The 23,743-nt window shown below is 36.2% G+C and overlaps 1 protein-coding gene across 1 annotated transcript in view; it reads left to right on the top strand.

The window, feature by feature from the left end:
• Positions 1-10,108: 10,108 nt before the first annotated feature.
• gbb (TGF-beta family member glass bottom boat) overlaps positions 10,109-23,743 on the top strand; it is a 124,325-nt gene continuing 110,690 nt past the window's right edge. The window contains exon 1 of the mRNA XM_090413709.1: positions 10,109-11,582. Coding sequence (XP_090269835.1) covers positions 11,195-11,582 — 388 coding nt within the window. The 5' untranslated portion in view covers positions 10,109-11,194. The remainder of the gene's footprint in view (positions 11,583-23,743) is intronic.

The following is a 23,743-nucleotide window of genomic DNA, read 5'->3' as shown; positions in this document are numbered from 1 at the left end:
TCCCACCTTTGTAGTCCAAGACAGCAAGCGCGAGGCGAAAAGGGGACGCACCTGATAATAGGCCACGTTCGCAGCATTTACCCGACTCTGGACATCAGCCTCAACTTTATTATCTTCAGTCACGAAAGAACCCAAGTACCTAAATACCTTCACCCTCTCAAACTGTGTAGCTCCCTCTGGATCTTGAGCAGCATGGCAACTCATAAAAAGGTATTTTGTCTTCTCGGCGTTTATCTTCAGGCCAACTTCTTCTGCAGCTTCTTCAATAGTAGTAACCAATGCCACTGCGTCGTAACGTTGATGTGTCATGACGTTCAGGTCGTCCGCGTAGCCAAGAATCCTAACTTGCACTCCCATGTCGACTCCACCTGCCACTTGCTGTGTGTTTCTAATTACTTTTTCCAACACTAGATTGAAAAGAATCGGAGAAAGCCAATCATCCTGCTTCACACCGGTCTGTACTTGAAACGGGTCCGATAGGTCACCTTCTGCTTTCACTCTTGCTCTCGAACCAGCTACGCACACCTGCACCATTTTTTGGAGTTTTCGAGGAATTCCCAGCTCTTCTAACACCTGTCATATTTTTGGGCGTATTATTGAGTCATAGGCTTTAGAAAAGTCTATGAAAATATTATGAACTTCCCGGTTATATTCCCAGCACTTTTCAAAAACTTGGCGCAGCGTAAAGAGTTGGTCTATTGTAGAACGGTTCCTCCTGAAGCCCTTCTAGTAGTCATCAAGGCACTCTTCTGTATATGGTGTGAGGCGAATTAGCATGATGTTAGACAGCACCTTGTAGCCAGTCGACAGCAGTGAGATGCCCCCTATAGTTGCCGCATTCAGACTTATCTCCTTTCTTATAAACTGGGGTGATCAGCGACTTCCACTCGTCCGGCAGCCGTTCTTCTCGCCAGATCATCAAGATGAGCCGGTGCAGCTGCTCCAGCAGGACGTCCCCACCATTCCTCAGGAGCTCCGTCGGTATGTCTCCACTCCTGCAGACTTATTATTTTTCAGCATGCGGACAGCACGATTAATCTCACTAAATGTCGGCTCTTCAATAAATGGTTCAGCAGTTTGATAAGGAGTATAATCCTTCGATAATGACGTTCCAGCATTGACAATCAGCAAGTTCGCGAAATATCTACGCCACCGAGCGAGAGCATCTTTTGAGTTTGATAATAGATTTCCACTCTCATCTCTTATGGTTGCCGCTTGTGTCTGGGCACCTCGCATGGCTTTGATCGTCCGGTACATCTCCCGTCCATTATGCAGCTTTCTTCCTGCTATCCGCTAGGTTAAGTTAAATAGTGTTTCCCTTTGTTTCGCTATAGCTTCTTCACACTCTTTATTAAACCATGCTTTCTCCTCCTCTTTCTCTTACACACAGTTCTCGAGGCAGTTAACGCAACCGTATTTTTGATGGTGTCCTACATCCTATCCGGATCATCCTCTTCCTCCTGTAACTCCCCAAACCGATGCAACTCTAACTGGAAAGCCCTCTTGCCTTCCGCTGTTTTCAACTTGTCCAGGTCCCGTGTCGATCGTATGTTAGGGCACGCGGGCTTCTGAACCGCAATTCTATGCCTGAAATCGTAGGCTACCAGATAGTGGTCGCTATCTCCATCTGCTCCTCTGAAACTTCTCACATTCGAGATGGAGCTGTGGTGACGTCGATACACTAGTACATGGTCTATTTGGTTAGCTGTTCTACCGTCCGGCGATCTCCTTGTCTGCTTGAGGACGTCTTTATGTGCATAGTGCTCTTTACAAAGCATCCCGTTGCGGCGGTAAAACTCGCAAGTCGGATCCCGTTATCATTCCACTCCTCATGTAGGCTCTCACTACCCACGAAAGGGCGCCACACACGCTCTCTCCTCAGCTTCGCGTTGAAATCTCCCACTACTAGCTTGGACGGTAGATTAGCACAAGTACGCTCAAGCACTTCCTAGAAACAATCTTTAGCTTCCTCCGAACTCTCTTCGGTAGGCGCATAACAGTTCACAATAGACACATTTTGAAAACGTCCCTTAACTCTAATAGTACACAGCCGATTGTTCACAGGTTTAAAATCTAAAATATTACACAAAAATGTATCACTAACTAAAAGTTCCGAGTACTTTTCGTCCTCTGTCGTCACCACTATAATATAGCGTATACCCCTGATTGCGAGTCGAGCCATGTCCCGGCTATCGTGCCTCTTGTACAGCACAAAGTTCAATTTTATACTGTCGTAAGACATTCGTCACATTAAAAAGAGCTCCTTCTTTCACCAAACTACGTATATTCCAGGTTCCAAAACGATTAATAATCATCGTCGCAAAGGCGTTCGAATTCCGAGGCTTCTGTGGTGCTTGTTTCGTAACCAATAGGGTTTTTACAGGAGGGGTGGTTGGCCCCTCGCTAACCCATCCCTTATATTAGGATTCCTTAACTAAATTGAGCAGCGTAGTACTAGCGACAGAAACCTTTAAGCAGCTGCATACAACAAAGTACTGTAATAAGCTTCTACTCAAATTAGGCTTAGTTGCTCGCACATTCTCTAGCACTACAGTTTCATAAAGTATACTCACTAAAAACCAATAGACAATTTACACAAACCTATATGCAATGTGCTCAATATCATAATTTTAAAAGAAATACTCCTCAACAAAAATATTTCACTAAAACGCGTAAACAACTTTATACAGCTAAATCAACCACCAGCCACACGTCCGATAGCACTGCAAATTATCGAAATGATCAAAGATATAAACAGTCCGCATGTATAGCCTGATGGCTTTGCGCTTCGCAACCATATGCATGGGGAAGGAGTGTCCTAGGTTCGATTCCAGTCGACGTGAGGAGCTTAAGGATCTTTCTCAGCCATAGCCAAGTTAGCCGGTCTTGGAGGTGGAGAGCAGGTTTTCCACCCCTCCCCTTTATCTGGGATTTTTCATCCTGCAAACCGGTCCCGTGAACACACAGGCTACAGTCAAAAATACACCCCCCCCCCCCGCAGCGGCAGACCGGTTGGGAGTTGTACTAACAAAAGTCGCATCAATGTAACACGCGGACCCTGCATTGGAAACGGGAGAAACGCCCAGAGGAAGAATCAAAGATATAAACACAAAACATGAATATGTCGAAACATATCACAATGCAAAATACACAGAAAATTCCTATAAGGAAAGGAATCAGAGAAGGCAATCTTTTCAGTCCATTTTTATGTAAAACCCCTATGGAGGAAATGGTAAGAGAATTTAATATGAAGATGATATGGTATTATTTGAAGAAAATGAAAATGGCCTCCAAAAGCAGCTATTAAAATTCCAACAGATATACTCGTTTACAGCAGTTTTAACAAGAAAATATCAATAGAGAAATAAAATATAATGGTAAATGCAAAAGAATGAATAAGATGCAAAGTGGAACTAAATGTCAAGTTGAACAAGTAATGAAATTTCATTACTAAGGTATAATTGCGAAAAGAAAATATAACAAACACAGAATGAAGTAAAAGAACAATTTCTGAAGGCTAATAAAATATCAGGATGTTGACTTATTCATGTAAGACAAGAACAGAAACGTTAAAATTACAACAAATAAAACATAGAATGTCATAAATGAATGGATACAAAAGGAAAGATTATAATAGAGTTAAATATGTTAACAGAATAGAGAAAGTAGTTTAATTAAAAAAAAAATTCAAAAGAGATTTGATATATCAAGAAAATGATAAACAAGTTGCCTACATTGAAATATTGAAGATGTAACAAGCCGAAGCTGTTTGAAAGCACAAAAAAAAAAAAAAAAAAAAAGATTTATTGCCATCCAGATATTCATTCATTTGTGGATATATGGACTAGTGAAATCTCTGGAGATATCGGAAACGTACAGTGTTAAGAAAACTGATGAAACACTGTGCAGAATGGAATGAAAGATATGATGAAGCTCATGTATGTCACGTGATGCTCTACATGAGATTTAGTACAACACCGGGGGTGCCTCAAAGTGCAGAGTATAACATGCGTTCATTAGGTTCAGAGAATTTGGATGCAACTTGGATGTGTGTGTGTGTGTGTGTGTGTGTGTGTGCGCGCGCGCGCGCGCGAGCGTTGCATATTTTAGTTTTGGGAAGGCCGATTGGGATATTAGGAAAGAGACGGTTGTACTTTTTAAAAAAATCATTTTATTAATATAATTTTTTTTCAAACCTTTACTTTAACATTTATATCAAATTTTAATTTGTAGTACAACTCAAGGACATTTTTATAGATTTTTTCCTTCTAGATTGTTTAAATAACATTTAAATCCTAATTTCTGGAAGGGATAGGCGACAAGTTTACCTTCCTGATCCGTGACTACTTGGTTACGGATTTCCGGACTCTTTGTATCGTCTTCTGGGCAAGTCACTTGAACTAGCATATCCTCTAATTTTCCCTGAAGTACTTCCGGTATGAGACCTTCACTAGTGGAAGATTTCCCTATATATATACGCCCTTGCCAACGGCATTCATCATACGTACCTGCATACAACGAGTCAGAGCAGACTTGGTGGCTCCAATTAACTACTGTTCATTCTTGTCTTTCTGTCGTGGCGTCTGCCTGACGCTTCTGTCGATCACCCGCCTTGTTCATACCCTGATGAACTAGTGGACAGGACAAAATGAATGTACAAAAAAAAAAAAAAAAAAAAAAAAAAAAAAAAATTGGGAAACTATATACTACTTGTACACTTGAGACTACTCTCTCTCATTCTCTCTGTTTTCATTGTACAGATTAAACTTTCAGACGACTAATTTCAGCCAGAATTTATATTCATTTTTGAATTCCCAATTAAAATATATGGAAAAACAGGACAATAATGTAACGTAATTTGTTGTATCGCATTTCCTAATGCATATATATACAGTATCATAAAACAAATAAACATAGGGATTAAAAAAAAAAATCTTAGCTGTGCCAATTAATACAATAAGAAGAATGCATCCGGAGAAGTTAACAAATCTTAATATGGTTAGTTAATCAAAAATGTTAGTTAATGCAGGATGAAAAACAGTGTAAGATATGCATGAATCCTATCGTATGGGACAGCGGTGTAGATAGGGGAGGGGGTGCGGAGGGGCGATCCGCTCCGGGACACTTTTCACGTGAGACAATTTTATTTTTTGACGATTATTCTATTATGTTAACTTGGTAATTTTATTACTTAATTAATAATTAGTTTTCAACAACTATACTTACAACTAAAATAAGCAAACATAGTGTTTTAATTTCTTTCCCTACGTCGTCTTGACTTTTTGTAATATTTTTGGGGTGTATTGAGAGGAGCGGCAAAAGCTCTGGTATGGGAGAATGTAAAAAGTGTTGAATATGTCTATTTCAAAGACAAAATCAACATGAATAGCAGTTTTAAAACTTAAAACGAAAAACCTTTGAAGAAATGAGTACTCTATGAAGGCTATTAACAGGTTTACTGTTGACTGTTCTTGAATTCAACACTTCGATCAAAACGGAATGTGGTTTAATTGCGACACTACAGTTAAGCATAAAATGATACGTTACGGCAATGCTTTGGTAATCAGAGTCGTATTACCGACTGGCTGCGTATTTCAAGTCTTTCAAAACAGTGATGTCTGAAGTTCCTTTAAAATACGGATATTAATATTGTAATTAATTTATTGCACTTCATTTGCTCATATTATTTATTAATTTATTGTCATCGTCGTCCTAACTGCCGCTTTCGTGTCAAAATGGATTGCGCATTAAGGATCTATTTTGTCTTTTTTGGTCTGGTTGTCAGTGAATGTAACTTATTAGGTGTGTGTGTGAGTGTGTGCGCGCGCGCGCGCGCGCTTCCAAGTTGGGTTTCCTGTTTGACAGGCGGTAAAACTCTGTCACCTCCATCCAAACCCAGCATAGTCCTATTATAAAAAAAGATCTAATAAAATTCTAATTCTTTCTTTTTGTGTTATTTAAATTTATTCGAAACATGCCAGAAAATCTTGTTTACATTTCAAAGTGACACCACATAAGAGAAATTTAACTGCTGCTGTGGAATTTTTCATTTTTTTCTTTCATTTATTGAAAGTTAACACGGAGTTTGTTAGCTATTCTACAATAATAATGCAAATTTTAGAACCTATGTAGGTTCATTCAGCTTCGACGATGCCTTTTGGTTGGAAAGAGTACGAATCCAGTCTAGGAAAAAAACTACAAACAGACAAACTGGCCTGCAAATATTACGCAGTGATTGACATAACAGATTATACAGGTAGGATTGAATCATCCTATCAGACATTCATTAGGCTTAAATGAAACTTTGTAGTGAGTGTACATTTCATTTTTTAAGGTTTTATTATTACGCATGTTATATATACGTTGGTGTGTAGACATATTAGTATAAACCAAAGGACAATGCAAATCTAATAGGTATTTATAAATTGCTGTACACGCATGTAACATAAAAACGAAATATGTGGACTATAAATGGAATATACACAACTTTGAATTGTTTGGTGTGAATTATGGCAGAAGTAACTAATCTATGAGGTCAGTATTTTCTGAATGCTACCTGCATGTTTACTTCTGGCTGGTATACCTGTTTTTAGAGGGTAAAAATTACGAGTTTCTGGAAGAAAAACTCTGCAACTGCCGTATCGACTAATTTACCTAGTTTGAAAGTATTATGAGTATTTATATATCATTCATCAATGTTTCTCAACCAAGGAGTGTGATGACGAACCTTTTCTATTTAGTTTTCCAAAAAAAAAAAAAAAGGGTGAATTATGTTATAGAATAATAATTCGTTTTTATTAATAATTAATAAAACATTTGTGGTTCAGACATAGTATATACGAGCACAGTGAAAACGATTTGTTTATTGATAAACTTGTTTATCAATAAGCAAATTATTGTGCCATGGAATATTTTTGGAATGAATAACTTAATCGATTCAATGATACAAAATTGAAAGAATAGTTCCGAATTATTGTCCCTGGTATTTCCGCAAGTGTTGCCAGAATTTTAAAAATTTCCGGTTTGCCACCGAAAGTTTTAGATTTTGTTTTCGTTATGTCAAAAAAGGAAAGGAGAGGGGAACGGAACCTCCGATTTTGTTTAAAAAGTAATTTTAATGTATAAAGTTGATGAATAAATAGGTACTTTTGAGCGCGAGCGCGCACACACACACACACACACACACAAGCACGAAGGCGCGCACTAAAGTACTGTAGCAGGAGTACGGTCATTCCTAATACTCCTGTACTTTATTATTGACTTAGCATAACATACGGTCTTTCATTTCAAATAAACGTAAAATCAAAGTCAAAAATTCAAGTACTTGAGTAATTTGTGGCATGCCAACAAATTATCGTTTCGTATCTAAATATTGCCTCGTGTTGACACACTAAAGACAATATTTAGCAAACCAACTCGTATTGGTTTGTCGTCACTAACACAAGCGATAAGATACTTACTACAAAACCATAAGTAGCGTGAATTCCAAATTTTATGACTTACGTGGCAGAGATAGATCCACCTTTTCAGTCATCAATAATTATACGTTTCGAGAAGATTTTATTTACTTCATGAATATCATGGCTCAAATGGCAGTTACAAATACATACTGAAATGTTTTGTATATGATTATTAATAAGTTGTTTTTAAACCCATTTTACATAAACTTCATGGAAATTAATTTTTTTGTGAATGATTTCATGGTTAGGAGAAGCAGTGACGCTCCCAGAGGGGGGGGGTATGGAAAAAGAAAAAAAAAACACTAGAAAAATTTCCAAAAATCTTTTCCTAATTAAAATTCATTTTTATTTATTTATTTATGTTGTGCCGTGTCTTCTATCTCTGTTTCTATTGGCGATCATTGCAGATGTTCAGTCATAGGTCGTATGCGATGCGTAGTGTGTGTATTCTCAAATCGTCTACTCAACTCTCCCCCCCCCCCCCCCAAGATTAAATCATGAGTGCGCTACTAAGGAGAAGAGTACATTAGAGTTCAAAATTAGGGATCGTTGTTAAAACATATTTATAAATGATTTTAGGTTCGAATATTAAAAGCAAAATTTCTCTATGCAGATGATGTGAAGGTGGATAGAATAGCAAATTGATCTAAGTTCTTTGCAAAACGACCGGAAATGAGGATTAAAATTTAATGTGGACAAATGAAAACATTCGAACCTAAAGACTACTATTGGCTAGAAAGTGGAATCGCTATCCACTCGGCCAACTAGGTCAGAAATGTATTAAATGTCTTTGATGAATTTCTTTACCTTCAGTCCACGAAAATCGAATCACAATTCACAGTTCTGCTTTGGTAAATATAGTCAGCAGCATGCATTCACAGGATAATTCAGATTAGCTAGTCATATAATTCTAATAATTCTAATAATAAGTCACGTAAGTGGCAAAGTATTCAACAGCAGAACAAATCTTAAAAAAAAAAAAAAAAATTTTTTCAAGGACTAAACAGATATATTTACGGATTACAAATCTTTATTGATTACAAATCTTTATTGATTACAAATCTCTCTCTCCCAAGTAGTTTGTTAGAGGCATATTTATAGTATTTAGTACAAAACCTACTTTATAGTATCGATTTATCAAATAACGAACAGCGGCACTCTATCGTGTTCGATGGGTCAGGCTTGTTCATTATAAACTGAACATATTAATCTTATATTTTCTGACTTCATCACCGCAATATGAAGTTTCATGATGGTTGTTGAAGGAAATAAGCTGCATGCATTTGTAGGTGCGTGACCATACTATCAAGTGCCAGCCTGTTTAGCTTAGCGTCTCCGCTATACAATCACCATGCTGTGAGTTTAAATCCCAATGTAGGTCTTCGTGAATATCTTTGGGTGGTAGGTAAGTCTGTGACACCGCCAGCATAATTAATGGGATCCTAAAGTGGTTTTAAAATTATATATTATATTAAGATTTACACTATAGGTTTAAAAGCAGGTGTATTTTACATTTAAAAACAGTCTGCCTTCCACCCACGTTGTGGTTCCCGATAGACAAAATCCCAGTGCATGAATTAACCGCTGACTCCTTTAACATTCGTGATGGTATCAGAAAGTTACGATTTGTATTCTAAAAATATTAATTTACATAATATTATCCAAAATCATAAGAAAATACATACAGACAAAAAATAAAAAGCATCATACAAAAATGAATTTAATTATTATGAAAGAAGAACTACTGTAGTACACATTTAATAAGGTATTTATTGTAATAATAATAATTAACAATTGTGGCAATGGAATACTTTTCAAGAAGATTGTGAAAAATGCAAGTAAAGAGAAACTATTTCAAATTCGTTTTCGTAGCACCGTGAGAGCACCAAGTTCTTCGCAGTGAAATATCAGCTATTTATTCTGTTTTCTGTTTCCCTTTTTTCCCCCCATTGCACACTGTCTGGTGGTCTGACTCATCTATGCTCTTTTATTCTTTTGGCGTACTCTTCCAAGATAAAGTCTCATGTTTTGGAGGTCTTCAATACTTGTCATCTATAGTCGAAATATGGCAACTTCGCATATTCCTAACATAAATTATCCAGGCAGCTCAATGCGGGGAGAGTCGAACAGCTCAGTGGACGCAATGAAAGCATTCCGGATGCTTTGGGAGAGTTAAAAGGGGAAAATGAGGAGAAGGGAAGGGAATCTTACGAATTCTTCCAGTTAGCATCTACCAAAGGAGACCAATGAAAGCGTGATGCGAAAATCTGTAGTTGTGACACTGATATTATCCTAGGTTGTTGTTGTTAAGGCCAGACTTTGAATTGGCTATATTCCATCAGATTCTTGTCTAGTCCATCAACCAATGAATAATGTATTGTTCAGATATTCATAAAATGAGAGCATAACGCCAGATCATTATATTGTTGGAAGATGTATTCTGATTCGAGATTTCTTTCATTCAGTGAAGGAACTTTTCCAACACGCCCTGTGATTAACATCCTCGAAACAGTAAGGACCAATTAACTTATGACGTGAATGACGTCATATGATAATTGGTCGTGACACAAATCTCCATTGTACTAATTATAATAATGCCAATATAATATTGGCATTATTATAATGCCAATCTTTTCAAAGAAAAGGGCTTTCAATTCACTAAAAATAAATATTACTCACTCACTTGCTGAAATAAATTTTACACTCATAGAGAGAGAGAGAGAGAGAGAGAGAGAGAGAGATGACGTCTTAATGTGATTCATTATTGGGAAAACACAACGAGAGTGCCTGAATAATGAAATACATTAGCGTGTATTCAAGATATCTATCATTCAGTTCATTAATCCATCCTTTTTTATTTTTCTTTTTTTAAAGCTTGGATATATTTAAGCTTAAAACAGCGGCTTACGTTCTTAATTCTCAATACCCAGTTTCATAACAGCTATAGTCATAATTGATATAAAAGAAGAACACCGAGATTATAATTTGTAAATTATTGTGGTATATTCCATTTCGTCTTCATTTATTCATAGTACAATAATGAGAACTTACTGTTACCAGCACTGATTAGCTGCCTCTGGTAAATCAAAATAAACCATTTAAAAATTCGAAGCAGCATTTTGTAAAAGCGTTGAATTTTAACTTAGAAATTTAAAATGTTCATGCAATATTCAGAAAAGAAATTAAAAATCCAGAAAGCATTCTTTTGCTTGTTAGTTATTTAAACACAGTACTGACAATTCATATTATTGTTATTGAGTACAATACTTTGTTTTCTTTTACAACAACAACAACAACAATAATAATAAAAGTAATAACTGCTTCTATCGAACGAAATGGAAAATTATTTATCTTCTTTAAAACAATATATGCAACCCCAAAACTCGACTTCAAAAAAAGTAATTATAGAAAAGAAACAATTACGTATTTAAAAGCTCACAATGATTTCTTAAATTTACTCTCTCTCTCTCTCTCTCTCATAATTACTTCCGTTTGTTCCTTCCAAACTTTCTCCGCTATGTTTGCCATCCAGAGAACACGTTAAGAGGTTTCAAGAAGCGCAGTGGTTAATTTCGTCAGTTGGTTTATCAGTAGCGGTCCTGACGCCTGTAGTGTGGTATCTTCAGCAGCCCCTGCTTTAAAGTAGTTTCGCGGCCAGCGGCCAGTGAGTTGTCTGACAAGTCAAGGTGGGGCAACAGCACGCAAGCGGTGAGGTGCGTCAAGTAGACGCCATAATGGCGGAGTTCTTCAAATGGCTCACGGTGTTAGCGACTATAGTGGGATATTTAAGTAGTTCTGATGCCGGAGTACCCAGTAGTTTTTATGCTGACAATGGACTCGACCAAACTGTTATCTTCCATCCTCTACAGAAAAAAGAGAAACGAGAGATGCAACAGGAAATCCTCCACTTGCTCGGTCTGGACCACCGACCCAAACCCAGGACTCACGGCACGCGGAGCTCAGCTCCGAAGTATCTTATAGACTTGTACAAATCATTCTTGGATGAGGAGAGTGGCGATCTGAAAGTGAATGAAACTAAAGCGCGCTGGCTAAACGGACTGACAAAAAACACTCTTCATGCTATCAACGATTCTGACGTCATCATGAGTTTTGTTAACAGAGGTGAGTAGAGTGCATTTCAATTTCTGCCCCCTCTTTGACTCTTTCGAAATACGGGTTCGTGGGTCTCGATTTTTTTTTTTTTTTTTTTTTCCGTATACGAAATCTGTGATGTGCAACAAGATCTCTATCATAGTTTAATCAAGTTCTCATTCTAGTGATGTCCAAAGTGCCACTTTATTTCTCAGAGATGTTTGTTTTCTTTAAATGTCCGCAGAAACTTGAGATTTTATTTTTAAGTGATTAAAACAAAATACAATAATGAAACGAGAAAACTGTGCTTACTGTTCAAGATGCACATAAATATTTTATTGAAAGGATCATATATTAGATATGCCAAAGTATGATGCAGATTCCAACTGTGTAAAAAAGAATCGTTTCAAAGTCCTCCCCCCTCTCTATTTTGTTTTTAATGAGTGTCAAATTCTGACTAATACTATATGAAGCAAGCATTAGATTGGAATGAACAGATATTAATTAGATCAGGACGAGTAACTTGAGTCCAAATTGCCATTACATTTTTAAATGACAACCTGATGAACGAGCCAAAAATAAATAACAAATAAACACATAATTGAAAAATCATCTTCAATAAAGAACGACGTCACACACACACACACACACACACACACACACACACACACACACACACACACACACACACACACACACACACACACACACACACACACACACACACAGGAAAGATATCTGCATATCAACATAAATTATGAAGATTAACTGCCTGTTTAGTTGGCCGAATGATTAGCGTGTGCTCTCTCTAGCCAATCCCACCGTAGGCATGGTCGTTTTGGATATATTTTTACGTGGAAGATGAATTTTATCGCCCAGTATGAGACCCTGTCCGTGGTTATTGGAAGTCTGAAGTAGTTGAAATAGTTTCATTTGGTTTCTTAGAGCTTTGTTTTTGCATTCTGACTCTTATCGCACCACTGTACTAAAGCAGGGTACCATAGGCTAGCTACTTTTTTTGAATAGAATTCGCATTTAAAATAATAATAATAATAATAATAATAAACACGACTGCAATTAACTTTAACAATTAAAAGTTGATAAAATTACACGAATCACATACCTGTTAACTATACACACTAATATTCCTTCATTTAATGTTTTTTAAAATAATTCTTGAAGCGTGCTAGTTAAATGGACAACCTTAAAGTTATATACTTAAAAACAGTTGCTCACCTATGCATTAAGTCCACTCTTAAGTAAATTAAAACTTATCTTTTGTTTTAAAATCCATTTCTGTTTTTAAAAAAAATTAAAATAAAGAAAAGTAGACAACAGAAGTGAATATAATACGGCTGAAATGAGGTTATTAACTAAATTAGTACAGCAAGTACAAGTTTCATAAGTGGTTCCAGTTTACTATATTTTCAATAGCATAATTATCTCGATTTCACTGTTAACTCTTACTGTTTACTATGAACAGTGAACTTAATAATTTTTACAGATTTATAACAAGTCCAAACACATTACACTTCGCGCTGTTTATATTTGCGCATTCGGTGCAAATTAAATTTAAAATGTTCCGTTAAATCGTCCCACAACTAAATAAAGTTAATTGCGAACATTAGTCATAAGTTCATAATGAATTGCTTGACTACGTGAGTCAAGCAATGCAGATAAATATCAACATGATATTTAGGATATCATGCACTGACATGATATCCTAAATTAAAAAGAAAAGTGTAAAAACACTGCTACTATAACATTAATGAATGAACAAGTACGTATTATTGTATTAAACACGAAGGCCATACTCAAGATAATATTCAAAGCAATAAATGCGCTTCATATACCTCATAAACATATCTAAAAATGCATATGAATTGCAAAATAACGCGTGGCTCCGGAAGATGGGCTTACAAGTATACTTGTTGAATGCTATAGCGGCGACCTTTAAAAAAGTTGCTTTAAGGTTTCCGAAATGATGGTTTTGGCCGAAGAGAATGAAAAATAGCTCACAGCTCAACACAAATACACGACCGATCGTTTTAAAATATGAAAATGTAAAATTCCACAGACGTCGTAACATTGCTTATAGGTAGAATATACAGAAAAATAGGTTTCTGTGATATTACAGAAATGAGTCTAAGGACTCCATTGAGTAGCCAACAACAACAACAACAACAATAAATGTAACTTCTCAGTAATTCACAAGCATCCATTTCGATAGAAATATCGATGGATAGTATAATAATACGAGAATTGGATTAACATTATTTTTTTCATGTCTGAAATCTGGTCTCCTCGTGTGATGTGGTTATTTCGCCAAAATTGATGCAATGGCTGAATGACATCAGGAAACAAAATTGCAATATTATGTATCCTTTAGTACTCTTAAAAATAAAACATATCTCCCTCTAACACGTGCACATACATAAAGCAGCCATTTTGACCTATTTCTTCTGGTTTATTTATTTGCACGTCGTAAAGAGATCGGTGAAAGATTTCTATATGAAACCTAATTCCACTTGGTTCAACATTAATTCCATATGCTTAACGTTTAACAGCTAAAAAAGAAGAGAAATTGCTGTCAATATCTCTTCGATAGTTAACAAGCACTTGTTACGTATTTTAAAGGTGAGACGTTTATGTGAAAAACCCGAAATTTTATATTACATAGCAGCAAAAATACCTTCATTTAGATATTAGGATATAAGATATAAGAATGTGACAAGGATATAAAAAACAACAACAACAGATATTTAAAGAAAATAATATAATGATAAAATATTCCACAGAAATATTTTGTTGAATTAATAATAATAATGATGATAATAATAATAATAATAATAATAATAATAATAATAATTTTATTCAGCAGGGAATATATTTGATTTTATTCACTTAGACATTTTTGGAAGTGTCAAGTAATAATAATAATAATATTTGAGGAGAACCAACCAGTTCGAACCAACTGTCAGATCAGTGAAACTTCATCAAAATGGACTAATAAAAGGCGAATATATAGACGTTTGGGCAACGCCTATGTCTTCTAAGTAGTCCACACTAAGGCAATTCGTGAATGCCGGGGAAGGTATTCCCGTAAGCTCTCTGGTCAAGTTACCTTACGAAACTGTCATAGTTTCTACATTGGGCTCTAAAATAATACTGGATCTAATATCTACTGTGTGTGTGTGTGTGTGTGCGCGCGCGCGCGCAATGGATACCAAGAGGAAAATTAACAGAACAGTTTTGTATTCTACGTTTATTCTGCTTTGTTATCTTATAAACGAGCACAGTCTATTCTAATCTATCCTGAGGTATCCTTTCAAGAGTTTTCAGTGGTGTAGTCTGCGGATGAGGGGGAACTTAAATTACGACTTCGTCAATACCTTTAAAAGGACAAAAATTATATTATTATTTTATTATAACAGAAATTCAAGAAATGCGAAGTCCATATAGGAAAAGAAATCCGTGCAAGTATATTCCTAAGAAAAAATAAATAAATAAAAAGTAAAAAAAAAAAAAAAAAAAAGGTGGATTTATCGATTTCCCCCCCATCAGATTTTTGCTATTCTAACAGAAAAGCTAAATAAATAAATAGCATAAAGGTCAATTTTTTTATACTAATCTTATCCAAAAATTTGTGGCCTATTTTATTTTTATTTTTATTTTTCTTATTAAAAGAATAAATTGTGTTGTATTTAATCAACACTTTGAAACTTTTCTCCAATCGTAATAACTAACTTTTGTATTCCGGAAATTTCTAATTTGGTCAATTCGAATAAAGGTGAAGGTTCATCCTAAGCATGTACAGTACTGTATTTTGTTAGTCATCGCTGTTGTGCATCATGAGATAAACAATCTTTCAGGATCACACACAAAAATAGCAGCACACTTCACTTCGTTTTTAGCATTCTCTTAACTATTAAAAATGAAATCGAGTTGTAAACTTCGTATAATTAGATTCAACAATTTTAACGTCTTGATTATTATTATTATTATTATTATTATTATTATTATTATTATTATTATTATTATTAGGGAGTCAGGGACTCATCGAGAAAGGCCACATACTATACACACAGGCTATCATACTTATTCTTGAATTGATTCGCACTGCTTGCACTCACATCAAATGGCAATCCATTCCAATCTACCCTATGAGAGAAAAAACCTAGCCCTTACTCCCTTCTTAGCAGCATCCATTCTCAGCTTCCAAGGATGTCCTCTTGTTCTTTCCCAATCCTCCATAAAATGAAAAATTCCATTAACTGAATCCGGTATAACTCTTTCGGAAGTTTGTAAATTTCAATCATATCACCCCTCTTTCTCCTCTCTGCTAGTGTCTGCACCCTACAAATTCTCAATCTGTCTTCATAATCAGTATTTCACAATCCTGATATCATTTTTAACACTCTCCTTTCCACTCTCTCTCTCCACTGTATCAGAATCACGACAGAAACCAGGAGACCAAACCTGCGCGCCATAGCCCAATTGAGGTCTTATCAAGGTCTTGTAACGAGGCAAAATGACATCCTTATCTTTACATGTGAACGTTCGTTACAGCATTGCAGTTATGTTTTGAGTTATATTTGCAATCTTTGCTACATGACCCTGAACTTCAACTTGCTATCTACTAACGCTCCAAGATCCTTAACCTGATCAGTTTTTTCTAGCATAACCCCACCAATATAATACGATATTGGATATCTAATCACGCCAAAGTGCATGAGTTAACATTTACTGACATTGAACTGATATCCCTTTTCCCATGCCCACAATTCCAGCCTATTCAAATCATTTGCAAGTATTGCATATCAGTAGCATTCTTGATTGCCCTACATATCTTTGCATCATCAGCAAATAGCTGTGTCTCCTGTCAAATCCTTTCCAATATCCTTAATGTACAGATTGAATAACAGTGGACCAAGAACTGATCCTTGTGGAATATGACTTTATCTTAAATCTTAAATCGTATAATTATCTTAAATCGTACAGATTCACATCCCCCGTATATACTTTTTGATACGCGTCAGTCAGCCTTCCTCTTAACCACATTAATATTTTATAATCCAAACCCATATTTTCCAATTTATATTATTATTATTATTAAAATGTTATTGTTATTATTATAACCAGGCAAATTCTCATCAGGGGACTCATCAATAGAGATGTCCCTGTGGGGTGTATTCCTTAGTACCTCTCATATCGCTCCTTAAAAACATTCACCAGATACACACAATGTCCCCTGGCATCTTATTCTATTCACTCACTACAAGCCAACCTGGATCTCAATTCTTCCTGACCACATTCTTGCTCGTCTTCCAAGTTCTTCCTGACTCCAAGTTCTTTCCCACCTTCCATGAGTTGCAAAACTTTCCTCTGTACCAGTACTGTAAGAACCTCTTACTGCCTTCTACACTGCTTGGAAAGAAGTTAACGGACATTCCCAGGCAGGGTTCATTGTGCCACCATGTAACGAGTCATGTGTTTGTAGCCGGTATAAATTGGAGGAATATTGATGCTCTCAACTCCGTGCAATTGTGTACAGGTGAAATGGCTGCGAGAAGAAAACTGATGGAGTTTGAAAGTTGCGTTTTGATTGGATGCCATGTTGCAAGTCTATCTGTTCAGCAAATTATTGACGAATTGGGCAATCCTTGGTAAACAATCAGTGATACTATACTGAGATTGAAACGAGGAGTCAAGTGCGAGTGCTACTCGCAGTGGACAACCCACTACACTCACTGAACGTGACCGTAAGCTGCTACGAAGGATAATATGTAAAATCCGCCATTCATCGGCAGACACGTTGAATTCGGAATTCCGGGCATGCACTGGAACACGAATCTGCACAAAACATTTAGAACCGAGACTCACAACATGGGTTTCCATGGTTTGGAACGCAATATGCAAGTCCCACATTATATCAGAACAAACATGTAGATTCGTCTTCAGTAGTGCAAAAAAGCGTCTACAGCGGGACATGGAAGCTTTGGAAGGCTGTGTTACTGAGTAACGAATTACTTTGTACCCTCCACTGAGCAAATGGACGATTGTGGGTGTGGCAGATGTCCGGTGAACGTTTTACCAAAGAACGTAACGCTAACAATGAAATTCGGAGGTGGCTGTGTGATGGTGTGGTCCTGTATTTCCTGGTTTCGCCTCAGATCTCTATTTGAGGTGCAACGAACATTGAACTCCGAGAGATATCTGAACATTCTAGACAGTTCATTCCTCCCTACTTTGTGGCGTTTCTACGTAACTGACCTTTGTCTCTTCTTGACAATGCACCGTGTTATAAGGCTGCTGCTGTTTAACAGCGTGTTTTGTGGATATGAACATTACCACACTTGACTGGCCTCCGCAGAACTCTGATCTCGACCTTATTAAACATCTCTGGGATGAACTGGAGCATCAGATCAAGGGACGTCTGACCCACAACAGTCCACAACCTCATTACATGCCTACAGGAAGAATGGTCCAAAATTCCCATTGATCGTTATTGTGCGCTTGTGAAAAGTATGTCCTGTAGGATTGATGCAGTCATCGCAGCGAAAGAAAATTCTTCATCTTATTAAGGTGTGCTCCATGGCTGTTTGTTCCTCACACTATGGTGTCCGTTGACTTTTTTTCCATAGCGTATGTTTCTATCATATATCCTCTCTTCCTTCTATTTCTCAAACTTTGAAATCGCACTCCTTCAGTCTATTTACCTAAGCAAAAGTTCTACAAGCCAGATATAATTTTAGTTGGGTTGTGATGGAGATCTCTCTATGGAAGCCAGGTAACCATATCCAGCGGTGCACCCAAAGGAGAGCAAGGGACCCTAGCCCCCAAAGAAAAACGAAAAAAACACTGGAAAATTTTATAAAATCTTTTCCTAATTAAAATTCTTTATTTTTATTTTATTTTTTTTATTTATGTTGTGCTGTGTCTTTCTATTGCTATACTACTTATGAATTAGCGATCATTGCAGATGCTCAGTCATCGGTCGTATGTGATGCGTAGTGTGTATTCCCAAATCGTCTACTCAACTCGGGCTCCCCCAAAGATTAAACTCTGAGTGCGTTACTGACCATATCTAAGTATAGTAGTCCAGATGTTTTCTTATCAAAATCTTGTAAAGTAGGGGATTAAATTCCTTATTCCTACAAGTTAGCAATGTTTCTTTACTGTATTCTGCGAAATCCTAGATTTCCGCGAAAACTTGTAGAGGTTAATCAAAGCATCGAGACGTTTATAACTCGTGTTACATCGTTTTACAGTGAATGTGCAAAAGGCTAATTTTTATTAAAATTACTTATTTCCATAACAGTTTTGTTTCTTTAATATTAGTAATATTATGCATCATGTTTTTTTTTTTTTTTTTTTTAATATTTTGAATAACTGTTCGTTATCATCATTCCTTCCCGATAATTTTTATGAAAACTTTGACAAGGGTTCTAGGTAAAAGAAATATTTTATACAGGGTTTCGCAGTCTCAAAAAAATCCTCTGATTTTTAATTTGCAACTCAAAAACTCGGCAGGTATATTTTATCAGTGATACATGAACTTTTATTATTTATTTATTACTGATCATTATACTTTTTATGTTTTCAGTGTTAACACATTATTATCTGTTAGAACTAAAACTCACTGTTTTCTAATCGGGGGAAACTATCAATTTCATCCGTGCCACTATTAATAAATGTTGAGGGTGATAACGCTCAAAATCATTCTAAAAAAACCGTCAATAAAGTAACACGTTAGGGGTACACATGCATTTACAATATTAGTGACTTTCTGAATTCAGAATGGTTCCAAAATATTGTTAGACAACAGGGCCAGTGATGTCGTATAATGCTGCGGCAATTGAGATAAACAGTTGGAAAATATTTAGGTTGTGTTTTTAGAATTAATATAAAGAAATTATGTATTTTGGAAAAATAAAGAAAAAAAAACTGCAATAATTCTTTCTCAACTTTCCTAGCGTATTCCATCATTGGATACGAAATTGAGTTAATTACTGCTATCCGCGCATCTATTTTCGTTACCATGTCGCGATTAGTTGGTTATTATTATTCCGTGACACCTCCAAGGAGTCCAAAGATTAATCGCAGAAACGTACCTCATTCATCACTCCACTCCGCTACACACTTCTGCTACTACGAATAAGGATAATACTGCAATAACATGTGTGATTTCGTAAATAAATAATAATAATGATGAAAACTACCAGCAATCACAACACAATATGTAAACCATATTTGATATAACTCAGCTGATATTAAACATTTTATAATCTGTTCAGATAATCTAAGATATAAGATACGCTTTAACAACACTTTATATGGAAAGCAAAAATTCGCCAACTTGGTTTTGACACTTTCGAAATTTTTCGTTTACATCATTTGTAGTATCAACATGGAAGTTAAAAGTGTGATCATTTATTTCAAAACATCTCAATGTGGGGGGCAGGGAGTCCCCCGCTGGGTTTAATTTTGCTGAATCTAAAATTAAAGAAAAGAAATCTGTTATCTATTAAATACAAATTGCATTTTTATTATATTGATACTACTCAAAGTGCATGTTAAAGTTATTTTTCTCCCTTCCTGCTATTACTTGGAATATCCTTCGTATTACCATATCCAGTCACTTGCCATAAACTTCCTTTAGTGTCTTCCAAAAGTACTTCAAGAACGTTAAGAGTTTTTGGTACTTACTACTGATATAGGTATTGCGTGCCTATGTGTGTGTGTGTGTGAAATTTCGATCAAATTTCTCGTATATAGTTGTATTAAAACCAAGTTTCTTAGTTATTATTATTATCATTATTAAGTGATACTTCTAAGGAGTTCAAGGACTCATCGCGTGAGGTTAGTCTCTCTTCTTCTCCACTACACACATCTCACCGTCTCCTCTATCCTCTACCGTTTAATCCTCCAACTATACGCAATGCAATCTACTGCCCACCACTACCAGCAGCAGCAGTACTTTTGTCTGTAAATTGCGTGTGTTCTCATGACCGATTTTCCTGTATGCGAGATGAAAAATCCGAGTTTCAGACAACCCCACCAACTGCTACTCTTGCCAAAGACCCCTCCCCACTAATTTGGGAAACGAAAGAAAGAACATAACTAAGTAATGTTTGAAGTCTAGCAGATTATCTCTCTATATTTGATGTTCGAAGAGTAATCTCTATTTCTTTTTTTAAATGAGAAGAGCAACATACTTAAATGAAAATTTATAATATGTTTATCTTTTTTTATATATAAAATAAGAGATAAAATATAACAAAAATTAAAAATAAAAAAACAAAGCAAAAGATATTTTTGCTTTGTTTTTTCTCATATTTATTTATTTTTCATATTTAGCTCAGTTAGTATCGACAAGAGTCCTTCTGCATGAATGCAATCTGACAGCAGTTCAGCTGATCGCTGAAACAGTCTGTAAAATTAATCATTTCGTGATACCATGCTCTGAACAGTTTTTCATTGTTGTAAAGCTTAAATAAATAACAAAATGAATGTTTTTCACAATTGCTAACCTGGATGGTGTAATTGATAAGAAAAATGAAAAATGGTAGCTAGGTTGGTTGAGGTCAGAAAATGGAGGTTAGAAAGCCATTGGAAACAATGGCTTTCTGACCTCCAGTTCAAATTTCCAAGATGTGATAATCTGCGAGTTCGAATCTCGTGTAAGGCATAGATGTTTGTAAAACCAGCACCGGAGCTTTGAATTTGTGGAAAGCTTCCCAGGTATGTCTTTTCCATGAAATTTTAAGCATTTTATTTTGAAGGTGCAATTTTTTTAATGAGAGAAGAGATATATAAATAACAAAATTGTATAATAATAATAATAATAATAATAATAATAATAATAATAATAATAATAATAATAATAATAATAATAAACTAGTGCCTTTTATTCCCTTATGGGGGGAAAGCTGAGACCTTTTAACCCTATCTAGCTTTTGGAGACTGAGTGGACAGTGCAGTCTCCGCCAGTAGCCAATCAGAGATAGCTGGCCCATGACTATCACTAATTACAGGTGGCACCGATAAAGAGTCACAAGTACTATCATCTCTTGGTACCTAACCCTAACAGGATGTGTTACTGTCTGAAATAATGTTGGTTCTACGGTCGACTTTCTTGAGTTTACGGGACGAAAAACCCGAGCATCCTGGAGCAAAAACCCGCTTGCCCGTGCCAGAGATCGACTAACTCGGGAACCGATTGAAGAAAGGCTTAGAAACAGTTCCTCCAGCAGACGACTAGACTTGAACTATAAGTCTATCTTCAGGCGCCCTAGCGCAGAAGATGCAAGCACCACTTCAACTGAAACTCCAGTAGTAGAATTCAAACATGGACTTTTTCAAGCATCTTCAGGTCTCCAATAAGCAGGGCAGTGTTCTCACACCAAGCGATGAATTCATCTCTCAGTATTCGAACCCCTAGCCTGTTGTGTATATTTATTTATTTATTTATATCAATATAATTTTAAATATGGTAAGGATAAAGATCAAATGAACATAACTGTGCTTCACGTAGAACGTTTATGTGAGAAGCACAAAGTGTTTACACTTTTCGTGGTGATCTTATATTATCATTGGCTAATACTAGAGTGAGAAACAGATAATTTGAATTTTGATACGATTTTAAATACAATCATATAATACGCACAGAAATCGGAAAAGTAATCACTTAGGAAATTATTATTTTCCTGGATTGAACCAAAGAAAAGGTGAAATAACTCGTTTTACTTAATTATTTATACAAAGTTCCAACTTCCTTCGACTGTAATTATACAATCCGTGAAAGCTCTGGCTGAAAACGGGGCATTTAGTAGATCGTCAACACTGTTTCCTATTGTAAATATGAGCAAAACAGTTATAAATTATTTATAGAAAAGTACTTGTGTATATTGGCGTCCTAAACACGTCAGTTCACACTTCACACACGCAGATCAAACTCTAAACACAAAAATAGAAACTCATCACTAATGACTATGTTCAATTGGATTGGTTGAAAAGTAATCACAGCCACTGATTTCTAGGTGCTGTTGTCTCAGCGCACATCCTGGCTCGCCTTCTGGGCGGTTTAAAACGGCAAGAATTTGATCCGCTACGCCATCTGTATGGCTGTTCAAAGGGTTCAAAAGTGTCCATATTTGTGACAGCACAATCGGGCTATTAAAGTGAATGTATATAACCTTTACGCGTCGAAAAGCATATTATGTTTAATTATAGAAATCATGCAAAGCCAGGAAACAATGAGTGGAGTCTTAAACGAGAATAAATGTAAAAATATTCGGTGATATTGCTATTCCATGGGTGTGCACTGCACACCAAGCACATCTGGAACATATGCCCCTGACACACACACACACACACACATAGTGCTTACAACAATAGTATATAACACAGGACAACCTGCTCTGCCGTTATGCTTTTTTTTTTCTAGCGATTTAAGCTGATGCAAACTCTCTGGACAAATAAGATATATTAGGAATGGGAAAGAACTCCATTAGATTGAAATACTGGAGTGGTAAACATACACAAAAAGTCCTCCGATGCCTTTTATTCCCATATGGGGAGTAGGCGAGGCCGTTTAGCCCTATCGAACTTCTGGAGATTGGAAATTCCACACATTTTGCCACCTCCCAGGTCAAGACCATATGATCATTTTCACTAATTGGTGGCAAAAAATTCTAGGATGAAATTACTAGATCTAGCACTCTCATACCCATAGTACATTCCATCATATGCTGCCTCAAGTAATTATTCCGTAGTAACTGCATAGATTCCATTTCCTTCTTCCCATGTGTCCTTTCCTTCTTCCAGTCTATGTTCCCATAATTGAATTCTACCCCTAATAATTACCCACCCTCCACTTATTTGCTGATGCACACTCTCCTTATTAATTATATCCCCCTGATCTATAGGAACATCCAACTGTATATTTTGTTCTGCTGGCCTCTATTTCACGCCCGAAAAGTGCTATTTTTACTGGAACTTTTACTCTCTTTGGTTTCAGTTCATCGGCTATCATTAATAATACTTCTCCTCCATTTTTTTCTCTCTATCCTCCCTGAACACACTATACTCTTCACATTATATCCCACTAACCATATCATCTTCTGTCAGCCATATCTCATTAATGCGATAATCTTTGTCCAGGATGAACTAATCAATGCCCAAAACTC

Source organism: Typopeltis vanoorti, chromosome 24 (genome assembly GCF_054136105.1).
Source record: "Typopeltis vanoorti isolate ZY-2024b chromosome 24, IOZ_Tvanoo_1.0, whole genome shotgun sequence".
NCBI lineage: Eukaryota > Metazoa > Arthropoda > Arachnida > Uropygi > Thelyphonidae > Typopeltis > Typopeltis vanoorti.
This window is presented reverse-complemented; position numbering and strand designations above follow the sequence as displayed.